The following is a 23,436-nucleotide window of genomic DNA, read 5'->3' as shown; positions in this document are numbered from 1 at the left end:
TAAGGGAGCAGTATGACTGCTCAGAGCTCCGGTACGAAACTGCAGAAAAACCTGAGTGTCTCTGGATTAAGTTTAGAAGTGGGAGCAACAAGAGTGATGTAGTGGTGGGAGTCTGCTATAGACCACCGGACCAGGGGGATGAGGTAGATGAGGCTTTCTTCCGGCAGCTCGCAGAAGCTACTAGATCGCATGCCCTGGTTCTCATGGGTGACTTTAATTTTCCTGATATCTGCTGGGAGAGCAATACAGCGGTGCATAGACAATCCAGGAAGTTTTTGGAAAGCGTAGGGGACAATTTCCTGGTGCAAGTGCTAGAGGAGCCAACTAGGGGGGGAGCTTTTCTTGACCTGCTGCTCACAAACGGGGAACAATTAGTGGGGGAAGCAAAAGTGGATGGGAATCTGGGAGGCAGTGACCATGAGTTGGTTGAGTTCAGGATCCTGACACAGGGAAGAAAGGTAAGCAGCAGGATACGGACCCTGGACTTCAGGAAAGCAGACTTCGACTCCCTCAGGGAACAGATGGGTAGGATCCCCTGGGGGACTAACATGAAGGGGAAAGGAGTCCAGGAGAGCTGGCTGTATTTCAAGGAATCCCTGTTGAGGTTACAGGGACAAACCATCCCGATGTGTCGAAAGAATAGTAAATATGGCAGGCGACCAGCTTGGCTTAACGGTGAAATCCTAGTGGATCTTAAACATAAAAAAGAAGCTTACAAGAAGTGGAAGGTTGGACATATGACCAGGGAAGAGTATAAAAATATTGCTCGGGCATGTAGAAATGAAATCAGGAGGGCCAAATCGCACCTGGAGCTGCAGCTAGCGAGAGATGTCAAGAGTAACAAGAAGGGTTTCTTCAGGTATGTTGGCAACAAGAAGAAAGCCAAGGAAAGAGTGGGCCCCTTAATGAAAGAGGGAGGCAACCTAGTGACAGAGGATGTGGTAAAAGCTAATGTACTCAATGCTTTTTTTGCCTCTGTCTTCACGAACAAGGTCAGCTCCCAGACTGCTGCGCTGGGCATCACAACATGGGGAACAGATGGCCAGCCCTCTGTGGAGAAAGAGGTGGTTAGGGACTATTTAGAAAAGCTGGACGTGCACAAGTCCATGGCGCCGGACGAGTTGCATCCGAGAGTGCTGAAGGAATTGGCGGCTGTGATTGCAGAGCCTTGGCCATTATCTTTGAAAACTCGTGGCGAACGGGGGAAGTCCCGGATGACTGGAAAAAGGCTAATGTAGTGCCAATCTTTAAAAAAGAGAAGAAGGAGGATCCTGGGAACTACAGGCCAGTCAGCCTCACCTCAGTCCCCGGAAAAATCATGGAGCAGGTCCTCAAAGAATCAATCCTGAAGCACTTACATGAGAAGAAAGTGATCAGGAACAGTCAGCATGGATTCACCAAGGGAAGGTCATGCCTGACTAATCTAATCGCCTTCTATGAAAAGATTACTGGTTCTGTGGATGAAGGGAAAGCAGTGGATGTATTGTTTCTTGACTTTAGCAAAGCTTTTGACACGGTCTCCCACAGTATTCTTGTCAGCAAGTTAAAGAAGTATGGGCTGGATGAATGCACTCTAAGGTGGGTAGAAAGTTGGCTAGATTGTCGGGCTCAACGGGTAGTGATCAATGGCTCCATGTCTAGTTGGCAGCCGGTGTCAAGTGGAGTGCCCCAGGGGTCGGTCCTGGGGCCGGTTTTGTTCAATATCTTCATAAATGATCTGGAGGATGGTGTGGATTGCACTCTCAGCAAATTTGCAGATGATACTAAACTGGAAGGAGTGGTAGATACGCTGGAGGGCAGGGATAGGATACGGAGGGACCTAGACAAATTGGAGGATTGGGCCGAAAGAAATCTGATGAGGTTCAATAAGGATAAGTGCAGGGTCCTGCACTTAGGATGGAAGAACCCAATGCACAGCTACAGAGTAGGGAACGAATGGCTAGGCAGCAGTTCTGTGGAAAAGGACCTAGGGGTGACAGTGGACGAGAAGCTGGATATGAGCCAGCAGTGTGCCCTTGTTGCCAAGAAGGCCAATGGCATTTTGGGATGTATAAGTAGGGGCATAGCGAGCAGATCGAGGGACGTGATCGTCCCCCTCTATTCGACATTGGTGAGGCCTCATCTGGAGTACTGTGTCCAGTTTTGGGCCCCACACTACAAGAAGGATGTGGATAAATTGGAGATAGTCCAGCGAAGGGCAACAAAAATGATTAGGGGTCTGGAACACATGACTTATGAGGAGAGGCTGAGGGAACTGGGATTGTTTAGTCTGCAGAAGAGAAGAATGAGGGGGGATTTGATAGCTGCTTTCAACTACCTGAGAGGTGGTTCCAGAGAGGATGGTTCTAGACTATTCTCAGTGGTAGAAGAGGACAGGACAAGGAGTAATGGTCTCAAGTTGCAGTGGGGGAGGTTTAGGTTGGATATTAGGAAAAACTTTTTCACTAGGAGGGGGTGAAACACTGGAATGCGTTACCTAGGGAGGTGGTAGAATCTCCTTCCTTAGAAGTTTTTAAGGTCAGGCTTGACAAAGCCATGGCTGGGATGATTTAATTGGGGATTGGTCCTGCTTTGAGCAGGGGGTTGGACTAGATGACCTCCTGAGGTCCCTTCCAACCCTGATATTCTATGATTCTATGAAAATCTATCTTTTGTAGTTAAAAACTTATTTTATGTTTTAATCCAAAGCAGTAAGCTTTGACTGGAGTGCTTGGGGAAAATCTCTGCTTACCACAAGTGTGCACTGTTCTCTTCACATTGAGGCAGAGGCAGACCAGATATTAAACCCATACACTGACCAGATTTGACCAGGGCAGGATGGTATTGCTCTGGGGTCCTAGGCTGGGAAGCTGGTGGTTAGAGAGCCTGCGTGTAACTGCAGCTGGGTGTGTCCCTATGTGTGTGAATGCTGATGAAAGTGCAGGCTGGAGGGCTTTGCAGCTTGTGACCACAGCACAGTGTGAAAGAGAGCCCAGGCTGGTGGGTCAAGGGGCTTAGTGGTACCTCAGTTCCAGGTGGCACCCCGGGGGGAACCTGTCACAAACTGAACACTGAATTCAGTGGCTGTCCTTGTCCCAGCTGAGCAAAATGAAGCAGCAATCTGAGAGCAGAGAGAGTGACAAGACAAGAGGGTATTTAATAAAGAAGGTGTTGTTGGTAACATAGCTGAGGAAACGTGTCTGTTTATAAGTTTTAAGTTGACAGCATCACTTTAAATAAGGAAATACATTTGTCGAGAGGAGAAAACTACCTGGGAAGCCCTGTACATTTAGGCAGTGCAGCAGCTAAACTAGTCTGGATTCAAGTGCTATTAAAATTCACCATGGAATGGTTTCTAAAATCGCTCACTTATAAAAAAAGAAATTCTTTTAACAAATTGCAACTTGTGATTGTTCTAGCTACCAGTGTCTGGTGAACATTTGTACAATAGAAAAGTGGTGCTTTAAATAGTGACTTTAAAAAGCTACTAACATGTTCTTTATACAACATGCAACAACATAATACCTCATCAACTGAGGCCAAAGAGGGTTGCAGAGACTCCTCCTCAGGCTCCAACAAATCTTCAGCAAGTTGCCCACATGGGAGTGTCCCCCTGTCCCACAGTCCCTTTGCACTGGGCTCTTCCCCAAATGACTGCATGGCCAGTGTGCTGCCCTTCCAGTAACACAAATATTAAATACACGCGGGCTGTAAATATTTTAACAATCTTTGTCAGCAACAATATTTTCTTTTGCAAAACAGCTGACAGGTAATTCCTAAAAACGTAGATGCATCCCTAAAACAGTAGACATCAGATTCTTTGGTGGAAGCCAAACGGTGACAAGATGGCCGTTTGTCACCGGGGACCCCAGTGAACAATATTGCACCATGATTCAGAGGAGAAAGGCAGGTGGTTTCCTACTGCAGCCAGTGCTGCAGCAAAGCATCCATCTCTGATGAACTGGGAAGAACGAGCTCCTCTAGCCTTGTGGATTCACAGCTGTTCTCTGGATGACCTTGCTCTGAGCAGAGCAACTGGTGGGGCAGCAGTAAACTCAGAAAATGGAGGGAGAGAGGCGCGAAGGGGAGAGGGATGGCAGGGAGGAGGGCTGGCATAGGGAGCATAGACTGCACAAGCAGATGGTCACACAAACTCCAGCCACAATTAAGGGCCTGTTCTGACCCATTGCATTTCTTGGGGAACACACAGGGGGGGCTATTTATTGCAATTGAATTTCTGTGGCTCTCCCCCACCCTCAGGGTTCCCTGCAAGTTCAGGGTTCAGGAGAGGTTCATCCTCAGGTTTCTTATACTGCAGAGAAAAGTGCAAGGGATTCCCCCCAGAGCTTCTGTTTGTTTACTTCCTGGTTCAACATACTCCTTGTCCCCTGCTGGAGACATATTTATACCACACCAGTTACTTATACCACATTAGTAGGAAATTGACAGCTCTGTCAGTGCATCAGGTTCTTTCAGTAGTTCTATGAGCAACCTGAGCAGCTGGAGTCAGGTATCAGGACATCTGTGGTGTGGGCTTCTTTGAGGTCAAATTATAAAATGTAACTGTGCAGCATGGAACACGCCTTGGCTTTCACTCACTAAAAGTGACCATATGAGATGTGCTCACATGAGTTCTGGCACATCTCTGACATGGCACAACTCTCTGCCCTTGACTGGACAGCAGCTGTCTGTGCTATGGGGACTTTGCTTCAAAACCATTTTTGATCAATGACTAATTGGAATGGAGACTGGAAGCAGAGCGAGGTGGACCTGGCTGTACAGTGCAGTGTGTTTTGTCACTGTGGTGGGCAGACAGCATGGCACTAGCTACCCACAATACTTCTGACCAAACTGGGCCTTTCTCCATGGCTAAGATGTGCCGTGCAGTATTTCTTAAAGGAGATGAGGCAGCTTTCGGTAGCAATGCCTTGGACCCTGTTCTGGATGCTTTCATGCTTCCTCCCAGGTGAGGTCTCTTTTCCACACAATATGTCACGAGCTACTCCAGTTCTCATGTGAATGGCTGCTAAAACTGAAAAAGTATAAAAAAATGTTTTAGAGAAGTCTAATTTTTAAAAGGCATCAATAGCCACATAGGTGTGAAACATAAAGGCTCAGCGTCATTATGCTGACAATTCTTAGTCACTGAAAAAGGACAGGAATTATGTATTGGGAAAAATCCAGTTTCCCCTGACTGGTTCGCACATTAGCCCTTTGGGCCAGAACTCAGTTCCTGTTGGTTCTGTTGTTTAATGAAAGGACTTGTGGTTGGCTGCTTTTGCTGTACATTCCCATCTGTAGTGCCCCCACCTTTCACCACTGCTGTAAGTGAAGGTCCATGGTGGTGTTTAAGCTGAGATCAGTAACATCTAGGAAATCTATATTGAAGAGGCTGGGCCCGGTGGTGGTGAAAGAGCCAAAGCCAGTGGCTGAGCTAGGTGGGGTAAGATCCAGCCATTCCATCGTTTCCCAGGGCGATTCAGTGAAACTCATTTGTAAACCGGAGCCTTCACCAGAGGAGGGTGACAGCTGGGTCTCCATGGGCGAGAGAGGAATCTCCTGAGATGTCAGAAGTTCATCTGCAACTTTGCTGGAAAACCCATCCATCAGCCCTTCAAAGTGAGACTCCTCACCGCCCATTTTCAGGAGGGGGATCTCGCTGACCTTTCCCAGGGGACTCTGGGAATTTAATAAGACTTCAAGGTGAGTGTCATTGCTGCCTGTGCAGTGGTCAAATGAGAGTTGGGCTGAGGAAACATGTTCAAACGGAGCAGAGGCCTTTGGAAATGAAGTGCTGGTGTTCCCTGAAGACACCGTTATCTGAGGTACTTTTTGGAGGCAGGAACGATCTTCTTTGGCAATGGCTGGCATTTCTGTTTGCAAAAGGAAATGGAGAGATTAGACCCACACCATGTAACAGCCTGAGCCATCTGCACTGGCCACATGCTTTGACTACCTGCTTTCCCTCAGAGCCTACCCCACCGTTTTGTTCCTCTCAGGGTTCCCCCAACCTTATCAGTGCAAAAACGGACATCTTCCAACAAGACCTCCTTCCTCCCTGCACCATTTACCCCCCCCACACACTTCACATCCATCCACCAGCTCCCTTTTCTCCAGCTTATCAAACACAAACTGCCCGTCTTCAGTTGCAAGGCTCTTCCTGGCTTAGCCCTGTACTATTTATCCTCTTATCTGCAGTCATGCTGCCGCCAAGGATGCCAGCCTACACTGCCCATGAGTTTGATTTTCCAATACATGCCGCTGTGCATGGGAGGAGTTCCCCAGAGACATCTGAAAAAGCATCACACTGTCCTCCTTCAACTGCCTCCTTGCAACAACCCTCTGCTAAGAGACCCAGTTAGCTCTCGGCCGTGTGGGGACAGAGAGTGCACTGGGACTGTTGCTACTGACATGGATCAGCATGGTCTCACTGGTGAAAGGAGAGCCAGCCCAGGGTATGTGGGGAAAGTGCGGCACTGAGTGGATGGTCCAACTGACTCTCAGGCTCGGGGTGACTCAGGATCAGAATGTTGCTCTGACCCTTTGTAAATAGGACACCTGGGTCCTTGGCTTTCTTGTCAAATCACCCCAGAATGGCCTGGTTTGTCCATGTCATACAGGGCTCTGCTAGTACCAGCCCTCAACTGCTCAGCTTCCAAAGTCACCACAAGGCCTACTCATGGAACGCTATAATCAGCAATGCCCGAGAACACGGAGCCAACCCATCTAAGGAGCGAGTGACAGGAGATGCTTTTAAAGTTTGATTACCTAGTATGGAAGCCAACTGACAGGTAAGCATCAATGATGCTTTCTCAATAGGCACTGGCATATGGACAGGGTACAGACAATGGCCCTGTAGGCCATCATCAGAGCAGATAATGCATCTTCGTAGCTCGTATGTGTGGGCAAGGGGCATAATTAGTGTTCCCCAAAGGGATGGGCCTAGGCAATGCTTGGCCTAGACATGGCCGTGGTAAATGAGTGTGGGGAATGGGCACTGTGTGACTCAAAAGCCATTAGTGGTTCACTGCTCTGTGTCAGCAATACCTGCCAGGCCCGACAGAGTCATTGTAACCAGCACATGGCTGGTATAGTATTTATCTCTAAAGACTGTCATATGAGGTATCAAATGAAAGCTTATATTCTACTGGTCAGCATAAGCATCATGAGATGTCTGTACAGGTGTTCTTCAAGAAGTTGTATGTATGTGCTAAAAATAGGTTTACACTAGGTAACTGGGCAGGGCTGATAACAGAGGTTATCAACACAGACAAAGGAATGTTGCTTTACCTGGCTGCATAGGTCTCAGATGTAAAGCAAGCCTAAGTCAATGGGTAATTACATTTGCATCGGAGGCAAAAGGGACGAACATGTTAATAGGCTAAGAAAGCTGCATGACTTCAGCTCCCGGGAGAGGAAACAGCAGAGGAGAAGACCTTTATCCGGGGGCACACTTCCAAAGGATACAGTGCCAAGGCTTACTGGACTGTAAGAAGGGTGTCCCCCTTTGTTGAGCAAATAGGACAGCACTTTTTGTATCCATGAAAGCTGGATCCTGGCCCTGGTGGCTGGTGATGCTGAGAGGTTGCTTTAGGTAAGCTGCTTATCTGAGACCAAGATTTTCACCTGCTAAAGTTATGTTTGTCTCTTAGAAGTGTGTTACACTCTGTTTTATTTGTAACCATTTCTGGGTTCATTACCCTTCTTTATATCATTGAAATCTCAATCTTTCTTAATAAACCTCTCTGTTAGATCATATGAAGACCTCTGGGCTGTAATACTAAGCAAAGCGTGAATTCTTAGTTGGAGATAGCAAGATAATTTCTGTGAGTCGCCAATGGCAGGGGCTGGGTGCTCCAGGGGAATGGTTTCTGAGGGGGCTCAGGAACTGCAGTGCACAAGTGTTACCTGTAAGGCAAAGTAAGGGCTGACAGAGCCCCGAGAACTTTGTTTGGCATGGGTAGCAACTTAGCACCAGCAAATCTGTCTCTAGCTGGAGCAGAGGGGTCACACAGTGACTAACAGCTCTGGGTCCCCCTGAGAAAGCATCACAGGATCATTGTTCTCTGTGGGGAATGGGCACAGACAGAGCTCTCTAGGGAACGGGCGCGGGCGGTGCTCTCTCGCTAGGGAACGGTCACAGGCAGTGCTCTGTCTCTAGGGAACGGGCGTGGGCGGTGCTCTCTCTCTAGGGAACGGGCGTGGGCGGTGCTCTCTCTCTAGGGAACGGGCGCAGGCGGTGCTCTCTCTCTAGGGAACGGTCACAGGCAGTGCTCTCTCTCTAGGGAACGGGCGCGGGCGGTGCTCTCTCTCTAGGGAACGGGCGCGGGCGGTGCTCTCTCTCTAGGGAACGGGCGCGGGCGGTGCTCTCTCTCTAGGGAACGGGCGCGGGCGGTGCTCTCTCTCTAGGGAACGGGCGCGGGCGGTGCTTTCTCTCTAGGGAACGGGCGCGGGCGGTGCTTTCTCTCTAGGGAACGGGCGCGGGCGGTGCTCTCTCTCGAGGGAACGGGCGCGGGCGGTGCTCTCTCTCTCTCGAGGGAACGGGCGCGGGCGGTGCTCTCTCTCTCTCGAGGGAACGGGCGCGGGCGGTGCTCTCTCTCTCTCGAGGGAACGGGCGCGGGCGGTGCTCTCTCTCTCTCGAGGGAACGGGCGCGGGCGGTGCTCTCTCTCTCTCGAGGGAACGGGCGCGGGCGGTGCTCTCTCTCTCTCGAGGGAACGGGCGCGGGCGGTGCTCTCTCTCTCTCGAGGGAACGGGCGCGGGCGGTGCTCTCTCTCTCTCTCGAGGGAACGGGCGCGGGCGGTGCTCTCTCTCTCTCGAGGGAACGGGCGCGGGCGGTGCTCTCTCTCTCTCGAGGGAACGGGCGCGGGCGGTGCTCTCTCTCTCTCGAGGGAACGGGCGCGGGCGGTGCTCTCTCTCTCTCGAGGGAACGGGCGCGGGCGGTGTTCTCTCTCTCTCGAGGGAACGGGCGCGGGCGGTGTTCTCTCTCTCTCTCGAGGGAACGGGCGCGGGCGGTGTTCTCTCTCTCTCTCGAGGGAACGGGCGCGGGCGGTGTTCTCTCTCTCTCTCGAGGGAACGGGCGCGGGCGGTGTTCTCTCTCTCGAGGGAACGGGCGCGGGCGGTGTTCTCTCTCTCGAGGGAACGGGCGCGGGCGGTGCTCTCTCTCTCTAGGGAACGGGCGTGGGCGGTGCTCTCTCTCTCTAGGGAACGGATGTGGGCGGTGCTCTCTCTCTAGGGAACAGGCGTGGGTGGTGCTCTCTAGGGAACAGGCGTGGGTGGTGCTCTCTCTCAAGGGAACGGGCACAGGCGTCGCTCTCTCTCTAGGGAATGGACAAGGGCGGTGATCTCTCTGTAGGGAACGGGCGCGGGCAGTGCTCTCTCTCTAGGGAACGGGCGCGGGCGGTGCTCTCTCTCTAGGGAACGGGTGCGGGCGGTGCTCTCTCTCTAGGGAACGGTCACGGGCGGTGCTCTCTCTCTAGGGAACGGGTGCGGGCGGTGCTCTCTCTCTGGGGAACGGTCACGGGCGGTGCTCTCTCTCTAGGGAACGGGCGCGGGCGGTGCTCTCTCTCTAGGGAACGGATGCGGGCGGTGCTCTCTCTCTAGGGAACGGATGCGGGCGGTGCTCTCTCTCTCTAGGGAACAGGCGTGGGTGGTGCTCTCTAGGGAATGGGTGTGGGTGGTGCTCTCTCTCTAGGGAACGGGCGCAGGCGGTGCTCTCTCTCTAGGGAACGGGTGCGGGCGGTGCTCTCTCTCTAGGAATGGATGCGGGCGGTGCTCTCTCTTTAGGGAACGGGCGTGGGTCGTGCTCTCTAGAGAACGGGCGTGGGCGGTGCTCTCTCTCTCTAGGGAACGGGCGCGGGCGGTGCTCTCTCTCTAGGGAATGGGCGCGGGCGGTGCTCTCTCTCTAGGGAATGGGCGCGGGCGGTGCTCTCTCTCTAGGGAATGGGCGCGGGCGGTGCTCTCTCTCTAGGGAATGGGCGTGGGCGGTGCTCTCTCTCTAGGGAATGGGCGTGGGCGGTGCTCTTTCTCTAGGGAACGGGCGTGGGCGGTGCTCTCTCTCTAGAGAATGGGTATGGCTGATAACCACAGGACAAGCTCTCCACAGGAAAGTGGTTACAGTAATGTACATGAGGATTTGTTAAAAGCAAAGCTCCCCAGCAGTGGTGGACATGTGCAGGGTGCCTCCAAAGCACTGCTCCACTTGTGTAATGGAAAACAAAGCTTTAAAACCAGCCTCAGCCATTCCTTCCTCAGGGAAAGCCAATGCAAGATGTCAGCCTCAAAGAGGCTGCTCCAATGGGGCTCTCACGGTGACCACGGCGCTGAGCATGCTTTTCCAGCAAGGGCACTGTGCGTAAGGTATCAAATCTCTGCCTACCTCCACTCTCAATCAGCACATCCAGGAGCTCGTCCATTTGCTGACTTCGAGTCATCTGCTGCAGCAAAACACCACAAGAGGAGAGCAGGGGGTTAGAAGCGGTTTCTCAGGCCAGGGGCCAGAGCACAAGATGCAGCTTTGCTAGTCCTAGAGTGCTGGAAAGGTGAGATCCCATGCTATGCTGAAGAGTATGCTGAAACCCCAACGTGTGACCGGGATTGGCATCCAGAGACGGGGAAGACAAAGGGAATCCCTGGGACCAAGAGGACTCTCCATGCAGTGTGGATGTGCTTGGCTCCCGATTTCCTAATTTGCTGTGGCTAGTGAGCAATGAGCTGGTCTCTGTCCCCTCCCTGCAGGTAGAACTGAGCTCATAGGCTCCATAGTCGCTGCACAGCCATCTATTACAACCATTTAAATCAGCCTCTGCTTTGCAGCTGGGCTTCAGGAGCCTGAGGACCAAGTTGGGTGCACACAGTCTCCTTGGGACTCTTGTGCCCAGCACACTCAGTGCTTGCCCCAGAAGATGCCTGCTCCCCCATGCCCTCATCCCCCTGCTGTCCAGCTGAGCCTTGCTGATGAAATGCACTTTCCTTGTTGTTTCCTTTGATTTAAATACAAAATGACTCCTTGTCCCCCAGCCATTATATGCCAATACTTAGTGCTATCCAATGGCCCACGTAGGATGAGTTTGGTGGTCTCAGTCTAGTTACCAATGGAACTACTATCCATCATCACAGCTGGCACTAAGTGGCACCCTGATTGCAGTCTCATGAGATGCCAGGGATGAAACGGACTACGGAGACTGAGCTACCCCCGCCACCTCAGGCACAAGGCTGAGGCACTCTTGCAGGGGGCAGAGCAGGCCAAACTTGTACTTGCTCTGGGTCTAACTACAGGAGCCAAGATTTTCCAAAGTGACTAGTGATTTGGTGTGCCCAAGTTGGGACACTTCAAAGGGGCCAAGTTTCCAAACAGTGTTGAGCGCCCCCACCCGCTTGGAGCTCACATCCATTTGAGGTGTCTCAACTTGGGCACCAAAAACTGGAGCTCTCCGTATCACTAGCCCCTTCTGCTCTGCTTGACCAGGGCATCAGTCTGCAGAGCTGTCAGCCTAGCACCTTCACCAGCACAGTATTCAAGTCAAATCAAGTCTGATGCTTTTCTGTCACACTGAGACAATTGTTTAGCAGCTAACGCCTGCATGCACAACAGGGGTTAGGCAGCTAAGGCCCAGTTTCTGGAGCACTGTAATGCACAAAACTCCAGCTGCTCCCATAGGTGCCTAGGGTTACTCAGCGCCTAATAGTTTGCAGTAAATGTTCCCTAGTGCCTGTGTTCCTGCCGCTGGGCATGTGAACCTGGCCCCCTGTGGGCATCCCACCTACGCCCCGGAGCAAATTCACAAACTGGGGGAAGAGCGGTGCTTGGCCGCCTAAGTCACATGCGGGACCCTGTCTGACAGGCACACTCAGAGGCTACCCACCTCTACCGGCCGGGGCCTCAGGTGAGCTCACACAAAAGAATACCCCCTTCAGGTAGCAGTAGGACTTGAACCGGGGTGGGGAAAGCTTTCCACATCCCTGGTAAGACCCCTAACCGCTAGGCTGACAGTTCTGGGTTATCATTGTTCTCCTTCCCTCTGGGATTCTTGCTGACAGCACAGGCACTGAGTGCCAAGAGAGCATTTGCACCTACCTCTGACCATGTACCCCTGTCACTGGCCTCTCCCGTTGGCTAGCTCATGCCTAGTGTGCTGGCTTTTGTGGATTGCAGTCTAAGGTGCCTCACTCTTCCCATTCAATGGACAGGGAGCCTGGGCACCCAACTCAGGCTTTGTGGATCACAGTGATCTTCTAGGCACCTAATGCCTTTTGTGCACTTAGGCCTAAAATGTCAGTTCAAGCTATTTCTCGTACACATCCAATGTGCCTGCTTCACTCACAGACCAGGCGATGTGCTGTAATCGCCACAGCTGCTACTTCCATAAAACTCAATCAAAATAAAACAAGATCAAAATGGTAAAACCTATTCCTGTAGAAAATAAAAACCATGCAGTTACCTGCTTCACTGCATCCGCATAGGATGGAGGCTGCTTTACCTCCGAGAGGGCTGGGCTTGACTTACAAAAACTTGGGGATGGAATAGAAAACTTTTGACCTGCCTGCGTAGTCATCTGCGTGGGGGAAATATAGGGAAATGTAATCAATCCACAGGCAAAAGGTTATGCTCCTCTCTGCCTTTCTTGCTACCTTTATTTGGGGCCCAAGCCGCCTCTCACCCCAGTGTAAACCAGAAGTAACTCCACTGGAGTCAATGGTATTACACCAGGGCCAAACCAGACTAAGTGAGGGAAGAATCAAGCCTAGGGACAGGACAGATGGATTCAGGAGACTAGTTATGAGTTCCCCTAGCTATGAGGAAATCATTCAGGTCTGTCTGTATGCACAGTTCCTGTGCATTTTAACATGAGGTGACCCTGAGCAGTTTGTCTTTCAGCACCTCTGTTCAGCTCAGTTCTGAACATTCCTACACCAGAACAAGAGGAAGAGCAAAACCAGGCAAAATAATATGCTGGTGAAAAATATTGGCCAAACATAGACAGCAAGGTCCCAAAGATACCGCGTTACTGGTGCATGAACCCACCTCTTCTGGCCTTATCTCCCTTCTTACAGCAGCCCTAGCTGATCCTGACCAGGTCTTATGCTAATCAGTGCAATGCTTGTTTGTTGACACCCAACCCGAATTCCACTGTATGACTCAATTGTCTGAATCACTGGACAATGCTCCAGCTAGGAAATGCAGTAACCCCAGCACTCATCTCTACTGCCCCTTGTCAAAGGGTCTCTAGAGGCACAGTGGGTCAATTCTCTGGACCTTCTCTGAAGATCTGGTTTACATGGGTTAGGGCATCCTTGCAAAACTGTCATACTAGATCCCCCTCAGCCTGAAATCTCCTGCCCTTCACTTCTGATGTTCGTGGAAAAACTGCTTCTGTTTTAAATGTCCCAATTACTCGCCCTAAGTAAGTGGTGAGAAGAATACTGTGAGGCCGGATTAAGCCACAAGGGAATGAGTTGCACAGGTTTTATCCTGCAGTTTTTCTAATCCCACCCATTTCACCACTTCAGAAAACAGACGCAGAGCATTTACAGAACCAGTGGTGTCTTCTTCTTAGAAGGGGCTCACACACTGGCCTAGCAGGAATCTTGCAACTCAAAGATGAGTTTCTTGGTAGAGGTTCTGAGGGAAACTTGCTAGAACACCTGCTCATTTTGTTCTGGGTTCTTGCCAATGAATGTGACTGAGTAGCATTCTGCATGCAGCCTGTTATGCAGCAGGCCAGACAACATCAGAACGGTCCCTTCCGGCCTTAAAGTCTATGAATCTGTGAAAAGATTAGCTACCAACCTCCTCCCTGCAGATAACAAATTCCTTTCCCTTTCCTTCTACTTTGCTCCAAGACTGCTCTGTCCCTGCTGGCTGGCTCTGTCTCCCCTGTTCCCATGGTGTTATCATGGCAAGGTGCAGCATGACTGTGGCAGGCAGTGTTATTTCTGGGAGTGTTGATTAGTGTGGGAGTGATGCACACATATCCCAGCAGCAGCAGCTGGAGCTCCTTCTTCACCAGGATTCTCAGTGACCCATCAACACCCCGAATGGGAACCAAGAGGAATGGCTCAGATCCATCTCACAGAGAGCACAGGTCATTAATGCTGCTCTGTCATACACGCCCTCCTCAGGTGAGGACCCCCGGCACTAGTGTGACTTCCCAGTTGGAGATCTGAGAGGCAGCCCCAGCTGGGAAGGACTCACGCCAAGCACAGTTAGGCTCAGAACCTTCCCAATGGCCTCGCTCACATCAGGGCAGAGGAGGGGGTTGCTGTGGGACAGGGAGCTGAGAAGACAGAAGAGCTGCCCTGGTTATATTGTTTATAGGTGGGCCTGGGTTATGGTGTCTGATTTTTAGCCACGTGAGGAGAATGTGGCCAGAGACTGGAACTGCAGAGGTAGGGTGAGGTGTCCCCCACGGCACCCGATATGCAGCCCCAGCCTCTCTCCACCTACCCTGCCAAATGGTGTCAATCAGAAATTTTGGGCTTGCAAATGTTCCATGCTCCCAAACGCTGACACCTGCACATGCAATTCAGGAGAGTCAGACACTCCTAATTCACACACACAGCTGGGCATGCAGAGTTGACCTGAGTGCAAACACAAGAGACCCTGAAATAAAGGCGATGATTAGAGGCCACTTTGGAAATTAAAATGATGACATTGTGCCCCTGCTCCCTGTGCCATGACCCTCATGCTCCCCAGGGTACGACCTGGCTCCCTGTGCCATGAGCCTCCTGCTCCCCAGGGTATGACCCAGCCCCCTGTGCCATTCCCCCTGCTGCTCCCCAGGGTACGACCCGGCCCCCTGTGCCATTCCCCCTGCTGCTCCCTAGAGTACGACCCAGCCCCCTGTGCCATTCCCTCTGCTGCTCCCCAGGGCACAACCGGCTCCCTGTGCCATTCCCCCTGCTGCTCCCCAGGGTATGACCCAGCCCCCTGTGCCATTCCCCCCTGCTGCTCCCCAGGGTACGACCTGGCCCCCTGTGCCATTCCCGCTGCTGCTCCCCAGGGTAAAACCCGGCCCCCTGTGCCATGATCCTGCTGTTCCCCATGGTACAACCCGGCCCCCTGTGCCATTCCCCCTGCTGCTCCCCAGGGTATAACCCGGCCCCCTGTGCCATTCCCCCTGCTGCTCCCCAGGGTATAACCTGGCCCCCTGTGCCATGACCCTGCTGCTCCCCAGGGTATAACCTGGCCCCTGTGCCATGACTCTGCTGCTCCCCAGGGTACGACCAAGCCCCCTGTGCCATGATCCTGCTGCTCCCCAGGGTACAACCCGGCTCCCTGTGCCATTCCCCCCGCTGCTCCCTGTGGTACAATCCTGTGCAATGGAGCTACAAGGACGAGGCCTACAACGCCCCATGGCACATACCCTCCCCCAGGCCAGGCAAGGGGACAGAGCTGTTTGTGAAACTGGCTGTGCCTGCTGGACATCACAGCTGGGTGCAGGTCTGTGTGTGCCTTATCTGGAGCGACAGAAGCTGGCCAGGGAGCCAGTGCAGAGTGGCCCTATGAGAGTCACGAACGAAGCCTGGCTTGGTAACCCTCAAATGCTTATTTGCTGGAATAGAGACTGGATGGAGAGGGCACCCCAGGCACGAGGCTTTAAAAGCCCCATTCACATACTGCTATTGCTCAGTTTGAACTGTAACAGTTTAAGCCTCTGTACCTGGGTATTTGCACCTTCGCCCCTTCCCTGCCATCCTAGTAAAACCCTTTCCCTTAGCCACATGCCTGAGTGGGTATGGGACCCTCCAAGGCTGGGCTACAAGGCCTAGCTGCTGAAGGCTACTGGCACCCTAGGAGTTTTGGGTTCAGAGGAACCCAATAATTACACCTGCTCCCTGGCTGCAACTCTGTTGCTCTCCACAGTACAACCCTGCTCCCTGTGACACCCCACAATATTGCCCTGATCCTGCTGCCTGTGTCACCTCCTATATTACCCCACTCCCATGGCCTGTGTCACCCCTCCAGTATCCAGCTCCCACTGCTTGTGCCACCACCTAAATTACTGCCCCCTCCTGTGCCCTGTGTCACCCCACTACAGTCTCCTGCTCCCTTTGCAACCTGCATAGTTTCTCCCTCCCACTGCCCGTCACTCACAGTGCCCTGCTCCCAGAGTCATCCTCCAGTCTTCCCTCCCTGTCACCCCAGAACGCCCCCTCCCCCTGCCGGTGTCACCTCTGGGGCACCCTCTCCTCCCTGCCTGTCACCCCCAGAGTACCCCCTCCCTGGCTAAGTCACCCCCACAGCGCACCCTCACCCTGCTTGTGCCACCGCCACAGGGCCCCCTCTCCCTGGCTGTGTCACCCCCACAACTTCCCCCTCCCCTGCCTGTCACCCTCAAAGGGGCCTCATGGGTGGCGTGTAATGGAGGCTGGGGGAGGCTAAGCCTCCGCTAATGCTTCCTGCCACGGCCCTGGGGCCAGGACGCAGCAGGGCTCAGAGCTCCTCTGGCTGTCCAGGACTTGGGGTGGCTCAGGCAGAGCATTCACGGCAGTTTGGGCAGATGGGCAGGGACTTGCGGTGGCTCAGGTGGGCAGGTCAGCTCTCGGGGAAGGGCAGGCCAACCATCTGGGGCTCCTCCGGCCACAGTGGGTGTCTTGGGGCTCCTCTGGCTGTGGTGGGCAAGAGTGAGGGGCCTTGGGAGGATGGGGCAGGACAGGGGGCTAGCCTCCCTGAACGGGGGGGTTCACGGAGAGCCCCCTCCCCCCTGCCTGTCACCCCCACAGGGTCCCCTTCCCTGGGTTTGTCACCCCCCACAGCTTCCTCCTCCCCACCTGTCACCCCCACAGGCCCCCTACCCTGCCAGCGTTACCCCCACAATGGCCCTCCCACCAGCGTCACTCCTCAGCACCCCCTGCCCTGTGTCACCCCCACAGTGCATCCCTTCCCATCGCCCCCAGAGTGGCCCTCCCCCACCTGTCACACACACAGTGCCCCCCTTCCCCGTGTCACTCCCACAGCACCCCCAGCTCTTGCAATGTTTTTGCTGTTACAGGATTGGCTGGTACGGGAGCCATCTGTGGTGAGCCCACCTTCTGGGGGTGAGCAACCAATCAGATCTGCTGCAGGCAGAGCTCCCCCTCCCTCTCCCCTCAACAGCCAGAGCCATTCTCACAGGAAGGGAGGGCGAGATAAAGAACCCAGCTGCTCCGGGTGGCCCCGCCCCCTCCTGCCTCTCTCCCTGTGAGCAACAGAGAAGGGAGGGTTCCTCTTCCCCTCCCTCCGCTTTGCAGCTCCCGCCTGGGTCAGGGCAGAGGGGGATGAGGGGCACCTGGAGCTCCCTAGCCTGGAACAGGGAGAGGGGACCCTGTGCAGCCCCCAAGCCTGGAAGGGGCAAGACCCAAAGGAGGAGCAGAGAGGGGCTGAAGTCTGGGTTGGGGCTGTCGCGGGGACAGCATTCATTGCTGGGCAGGGACGGGCAGTGTAGGGTGAGAGCTCCTGCAGCAGGGCCCAACTGGGGGCACTGGCAGCACTGATTGTCCCCCCCCCCCGGGAATAGCAGGGGAGCACCAACACACGACAAACCAAATACACAGCATCAACACTGTGAACAGCTCAGGGATTGGGGCTGACTCATGGTTTCTGATCCCTGGAGGTCAGCAGTGGTGTGCAGTCTCCCCTGACAGAGCCGGCGCTGGGTATAAGTAGACTAAGCAATTGCTTAGGGCCCCAAGCAGCTCAAGGGCCTCCCTATTTGCTTTTTTAGTATGTGTTATGCGGGTGGCCTCCCAAAATATTCCCGCTTAGGGCCCCCTGGATTTGGGTAAGCAACCCCCGAAGCAACTGTACTACCTGTGCCCCCGGATTCCCAGAGCTGCCCTCCTCTTCCTGTGCTGTACTGCTCCTGCCCATGTTGCTCCTGTCATTTTGTTCCTAACTGTCCCTCGATTGTGAGCAGCTCTGTGAACACATCCAGTGTCACAGGGTCTTGGCAAACTCACTGGAGCTGGTCACTGCATGTGCTCAGGATTTGGCCCTTCCAGCTACTCTGACCTCAGCCTGTGTGGTGGAGGCAGCTTGCATGGAGCACTGGCTGTGTCTGGGCACACCCTATGCAGCACACCCACGCTCTTGGGTGATGAGCTCTCCCTGGCACTCCTGCTGCTCTCTTCCTGGGTGCCAAGGAAGTCAGTAGGCCAGGTGGCCCAGGCTGGAGAGGAGCACACGGGACTCCTGACCTGTGGCACTGCTTTGTGTAGAGTCACAAAGATGCAGCCTACAGCTTGGTGAGGGGAGACGGAGCAGACGCTACTCCACTCACTACTGCCCTACTTTGAGCATGCTAGCCCTGTTTGCTCCTGGGATAGAACCCTTGGCTCTGCCTGGAGAACTCCCATTTGCGCATGCGCTTTAAGCCTGGGCTCCCATGCTGCAAGCCAAAGACTGTTCTGTGAGTGCCCGAGCTGTATGGGAAAACCTGCTGTTTTGTGCGGCCCTGTTGTGCTCACATGGGCCAGTTTACGATTCTGCCAGAGACGAAGCTGCCGAGTGATACATTTTAAGGGCAGCTGCACGTCCTGCTTCCAGGCAGGACAGGGAGCAAGGATGTGGAAGTGCTGCAGGACAGGCTGTTCCTCTGGTGTTCCAGGGTTGTCAGAGTCAGCGCACATTGGAGAGCTCATGGAATGGCCTGTGCCCAACCTCATTCCCAGGCCAGAGAGATTTGGATAAACAACCCCCAAAGCAACCTTTAATACCAGTGCAATCTCCATTGAGATAGGACAGAATGGCATTAGCCTTGTGCATTCCCCACTTACCGCTGCTGGGCGAAGTCGATTGCTGGCCTGTGGGGAAACACTGCGCCCTTCTCCCTGAGAGCCAGGGGACACAGAGAGAAGGTAATGGCTGTTAGGGGATGGTGGCAGACTGATATGCTGTGGGCTCTTTGCAGTCCCAAGTGGAGAATGCTGTGGAGAGCACTGTGGGCTTAGAAACGTGGAGGAGGTGATGGTGCTCTTGCCTGCTGACTCCATGCAAAGACTGTTTACAATGTGAGGCAGTTGCGGTGTCCCACAGTTACTTAGTTTATCCAAGCTGTTCGCTTGGGCTTTCAAGGCAGTTTGTTTTGATGAGAATGGACAGCTGGATACTGTGTTTTCTTGCTTGATAGGAACACCGAAGAAATGCTGGGTGGGTGGCTGCTTCTCCTCCAGGTCATTGTTCCTTTTTCGCTTCTGGAGTTGCATCCGCAGCTCTTCCACCTGTCTCTGCTCTTGTTGCAGCTTCCACGTCAGTTCATTGATGACCTTCTGTTTTTCCACCAGCATCTTGTCTTTCTCTGTGTTGATCCCTTCCAGTTCCAACTGGATGCTCCCTCCATTCATGCTGCCCATTAGGCTTTCTTCAGCACTGCCATGCACAGGGGATGGTTGGAGACCAAACTGTGGAGAAGTTATTGGTCCATCGTTGAATGTGTCTGGTAAGGAGCCACTGACGGAAAGGTCAGAGGATGCTGGGGAGATGGGTGGGGAGGAGCTGGTGCTGCCAAACTGATAGAAGCTGCTGGATAGCATGCTGGCCGAGGGCTGTGACTGGTAGCTTGACAGCGTGTTTGTTGGGGTGACTGGAAAGGTGACCGTTGTTATTTCATTGAAGTTTGGCACCACACTGCCACTGCAGTCCTGGAAGGGCCGCAGACGCTCCATCAGTGCCGTTTTCGTACCGGATACAGGGAGGCCTCTTATTCGGAGCTGCTGCCTCAGTTCTGACACCTAGAAGCAGAGCCAGCCATTTAGTGACAGTCACTTCCAGCACCTCCCCTCACTGTCATACTCCTTACACACTTGTGGGGAAATACCCTGCTGTGGATATTTCCAGCAGTGAGAGTTCTCCTGGCCTCCTGCCTGATGGGACCGAGCCCCACCCCTCACTGTTACTCACAGTCACTAGAAGCACCATATACAGCCTAACAGCCTCATTGTGTCCCAGCAGAGGAAATACATTCCTCCTTTCAGCAGCCAGAGCTGCTATAAATGGAGAGCTGGAGCTGTGAATGGGTAATGTGGATAGCAGTGCTCCTAGGGAGGTAATTCTCATGGAACGCAGGCTGACACAGTGGGGCTTGGTGTCCCTGCTAGCAGCTGGCCCTCCTATAGAGGTTTGTGAGTCTGCTACTGGTCATGAGCTAACAGGCCAGCTAGCTAACAGAAGCTCATGCTTTTAGATCCATATGGCTCAGGTTCAGGCTTCCCAGATGACTCAGCCAGGGCTTCATTACACACATGCTCCACTTGCTAATCCTTATTCATGTCTCTGAATAATACGGATTATTTTACACATCCTGATTCCACAAGAGACTGGTCTGGGACTTTAATCATGTTTGAGTTTAAGTAGCAAAACCTGAAAGAATTGTGTGTGTAAATGACCCACATCAATTAAAATATTTATGCCTGTATCTGTAATTTTCACTCCATGCATCTGAAGAAGTGGGTTTTTTACCCACGAAAGCTTATGCCCAAATAAATCTGTTAGTCTTTAAGGTGCCACCGGACTCCTTGTTGTTTTTATCAATCTAGCGTGAGTCTTTATTCCCTACCTTTTCCCCTCTGGGGCTGGTCTATATAAGAGTTAGTGACTCAGTAACAGCTTCTAGCTACAGGACTAGTCCTTAAGTTCAGGCAGTAAAAGCTCATGCTTTTCAAATCATAAGTTCCTGGATTTGTTCCCCACAGACAGCTCCTCAAGGAGTTACCACTTTGGGTTCTCCTGCAAACATTTGGCACAGCTCTGACCACCTGCCTCAATCTGATGGCAATTCGGAGATTCCTGCACAGCAGCAATAGCATGGTCTCTAGTACCACTGCATCATTTGTCTCAGGACAAAGCCAAGCACTTTGTGAAACATAAAGGCACTTAGCTTTTCTCCATGCCTTGTATATTTTGCTGCATTCGCTTGCTCTATAACATGCAAGTTCAGGTTCCAACCAGCTCATCACTGTTACCTTGGGATGCCTGATAGACTTCAAAGCATTTTCATTGTAAGGTACGGTGTTGCTAGATACTATTACTGTTAACGAATGACTAATGGGAGGTTTGCACTCACTTTCAGATCATCCAGGTTGGAAGGGAGAGGGCCTGGTTTGATAGAAGAAACACAGGTCTGTCCGGAAAAAGTGGTTTTCACTGGGGAAAGGGGCATGTTGGTGACTGGAGTTGAGGAAGAGTTTGAACTTTTGACCATTTGCTCACTTGGTTGCCTGAAATTACAAAGGAGAGGTTTTTGGTAACAGTGTCCAGTTTTTGCCACATTTACTAATAGAAAACGGGACTTACTTATGGAAGGATGACCAGAGAACAGCCTCTGCCCATCTAAAATATGATTTAACTTCTACATCATAGCTGCTTTCTTCTTCACTTTAGAGGGGTGCCCCAAGGTCCCAGTATATAATGCTCCATCTAGAGGTGATTGTAAAGAACATTGGAGACACTATAGCAGGGCATGGGGAGCCCCAGGAAGGAGTGCAGCAAGAGCCTGCAGAGTTCATGGGGCTGCAGAGAGAGGACTGAGGAGGCTTATCTTTCCTTGTCCATTTTCAGGGGGATCAAAGGAGGCTTTATGTGGCTGTCATCCCTCCATCTGCCCAATCAGAATAACGCTTTGGATGTGACCAGCGCAACATTTTCAAACTGTGCTTCCAGATCCCTGCTATGCTGCACCAACAGGCACATAAGCATCGAGGAGGGACCTGCAGGAGAGCCTAGAAAGCCCCCCAAAACATCTAAGTCGCAGTCTACTGTGCAGACATTGTTCTTCACAGGCTGCTGACTCACTTGTGCTGTGCTTGGGGGAGTCCCGGGTAGCTGAAGTGCTGCTGATGCTGCTGACTGAGGATTTGTAGCTGCAGGAAGAGCTGCTGCTGTTGCAGGAGCCTAGCATAGGCTGAGTCCATGGGCGGAGGAGACTTCTCCGCTTTCTGGTCAGGCGGAATGTACTGGTGATATTTCAGCTTCTTCACCTTCGGCTTGGCGTCCTTGGGCTTTTTGTGGCGGTTCTTGCTGTCGCTGGACGATTTTGACTGCATGTCATACAGAGAAAAGAACAGGGGTTATCTGAGAAATCAGGCCCTGAGCTGGAGTTGGCTAAGTGATGACATTCACATGTATGAATTTAGAGACCTGGAACCAGAGGATGGGAATGTCTGTACTCCTGTGGACATTCTGCGCTAAGAATTTAAAAGTTCTACACCAAAAAATTAAAAATTACGTGCACATTATTTTAAAATTTTACAAGTTTTATTTGTCAAGGCCTGGGCCTGCCCCAGAAACACCCTGGGGCCCTGCCCCTCTGCACCAGGCGCACCAGGTGTGGGGCAGGCAGGCTCAACCAGGCAGGATCCAAGCATGTAGGGGCTCAGTGTGGGAGGATCCAGGTGTGGGGCGAGAGGATTCTGTGTGGGACAATCTGGGTGCAGGCAGCTCGGTGGGGGGGTTTAGGTGTGGGGGGATCTGGATGCTCACAGGCTCGTTGGGGGTGTTCCAGGTGCAGGGGCAATGGGACTCTGCAGGGGCTTCCAGGTGAAGGTGGTTGGGGCTCAGCAGAGGGGTTTGGGTGTGGGGGAGTGGGGCTTGGTGGGGTGGGAGTCTGGTGCAGCTAGTTGGGGGTCTGGATGTGGGGGGTCAGGGTGGTGCAGAGACTGGGGCATCATGGTGGGGGTTTGAGTGGAGGGAGCTCAGTGGGTGGTGGTCTGGGTGCAGGGGTGGGTCCAGAGGCAGAGGGTCTGTGTGAAAGGGGGCTCCAGATGCAGGGGTTGAGGTTCAGTGGGGTGGGGTTCAGGTATGGAGGGCTAGGGGAGTTCTGAATGTACATGGTAAGGCTTGGCAGGGGCGTCTGGGTATGGGAGGTCCGGATGCATAGGGGTTGGGTGGATGGGGGAGCAGCTGCCTGTACAATGACCCCTCCCCACACAGTTGAGGAGCGATGGGGGCAGGAAGCAGGGGAAGATGCTGAGCTTCCTGCAGCTGCGGGAGGTTTCTGGGGGTGGGTCTGACACAGCCCCAGACACTCCTTGCAGGGGAAGAGGAAGTCCTGTCTTCTCCTGCCTCCAGCCCAGATGGGACTAGCATCTGATCCTGGCTCAGGGTAGAAGCCACTGGCTGGGGTGTCCCCAGCCCCATGGTGATTTAGCTCTCTGCCAGCTGCTCCGGGTGCATGAAATGATGTACCTGCTGTGCTAGGGAGTGGTGCGTGACTGCTCTTGCAGCTTCCCTTTGCTTCCCTGTCAGAAAGTCATTTTTTCTGCAGGAAAGCAAAGAAATCTGAATTCTGCGCATGAGCAGTGGTGCAGAATTCCCCTAGGAGTAATGTCCTGAGCCCAGCACTGTCACCTGATCCTAATGGTGAGCCCCAAGTGGTCCTTCCCCTCCAGGGCTCTGCCTACATGCCAAGGCCCCAAATCTGGAGACCACTCCTGTCTCTAAGTGACAATCACTGAAGTGACGCACCTGCTTCCAGTCACACCAG

General features: G+C 52.9%; 1 protein-coding gene across 4 annotated transcripts in view; it reads right to left on the bottom strand.

Moving 5' to 3' along the window:
- Positions 1–3,116: 3,116 nt before the first annotated feature.
- The window catches only part of MYOCD (myocardin), a 471,633-nt gene continuing 451,313 nt past the window's right edge, over positions 3,117–23,436 (bottom strand). For 3 of the 4 annotated variants that reach the window (XM_078848420.1, XM_078848421.1, XM_078848422.1), the window contains 5 exons: positions 21,747–21,991; positions 21,019–21,172; positions 18,734–19,687; positions 10,356–10,413; positions 3,117–5,852 (listed from right to left, as the gene is read on the bottom strand). In XM_078848420.1, the coding sequence (XP_078704546.1) occupies positions 5,293–5,852; positions 10,356–10,413; positions 18,734–19,687; positions 21,019–21,172; positions 21,747–21,991 (1,971 nt within the window). In that variant the 3' untranslated portion in view covers positions 3,117–5,292. Of the gene's footprint in view, positions 5,853–10,355; positions 10,414–12,417; positions 12,532–18,733; positions 19,688–21,018; positions 21,173–21,746; positions 21,992–23,436 lie in introns of all 4 variants that reach the window. The other variant, XM_078848423.1, reaches the window with a different exon arrangement.

Source organism: Lepidochelys kempii, chromosome 14, assembly GCF_965140285.1.
Source record: "Lepidochelys kempii isolate rLepKem1 chromosome 14, rLepKem1.hap1, whole genome shotgun sequence".
Lineage (NCBI taxonomy): Eukaryota > Metazoa > Chordata > Testudines > Cheloniidae > Lepidochelys > Lepidochelys kempii.
Note: the sequence above shows the minus strand (reverse complement) of the source record. Positions and strands in the feature narration are given on the sequence as shown.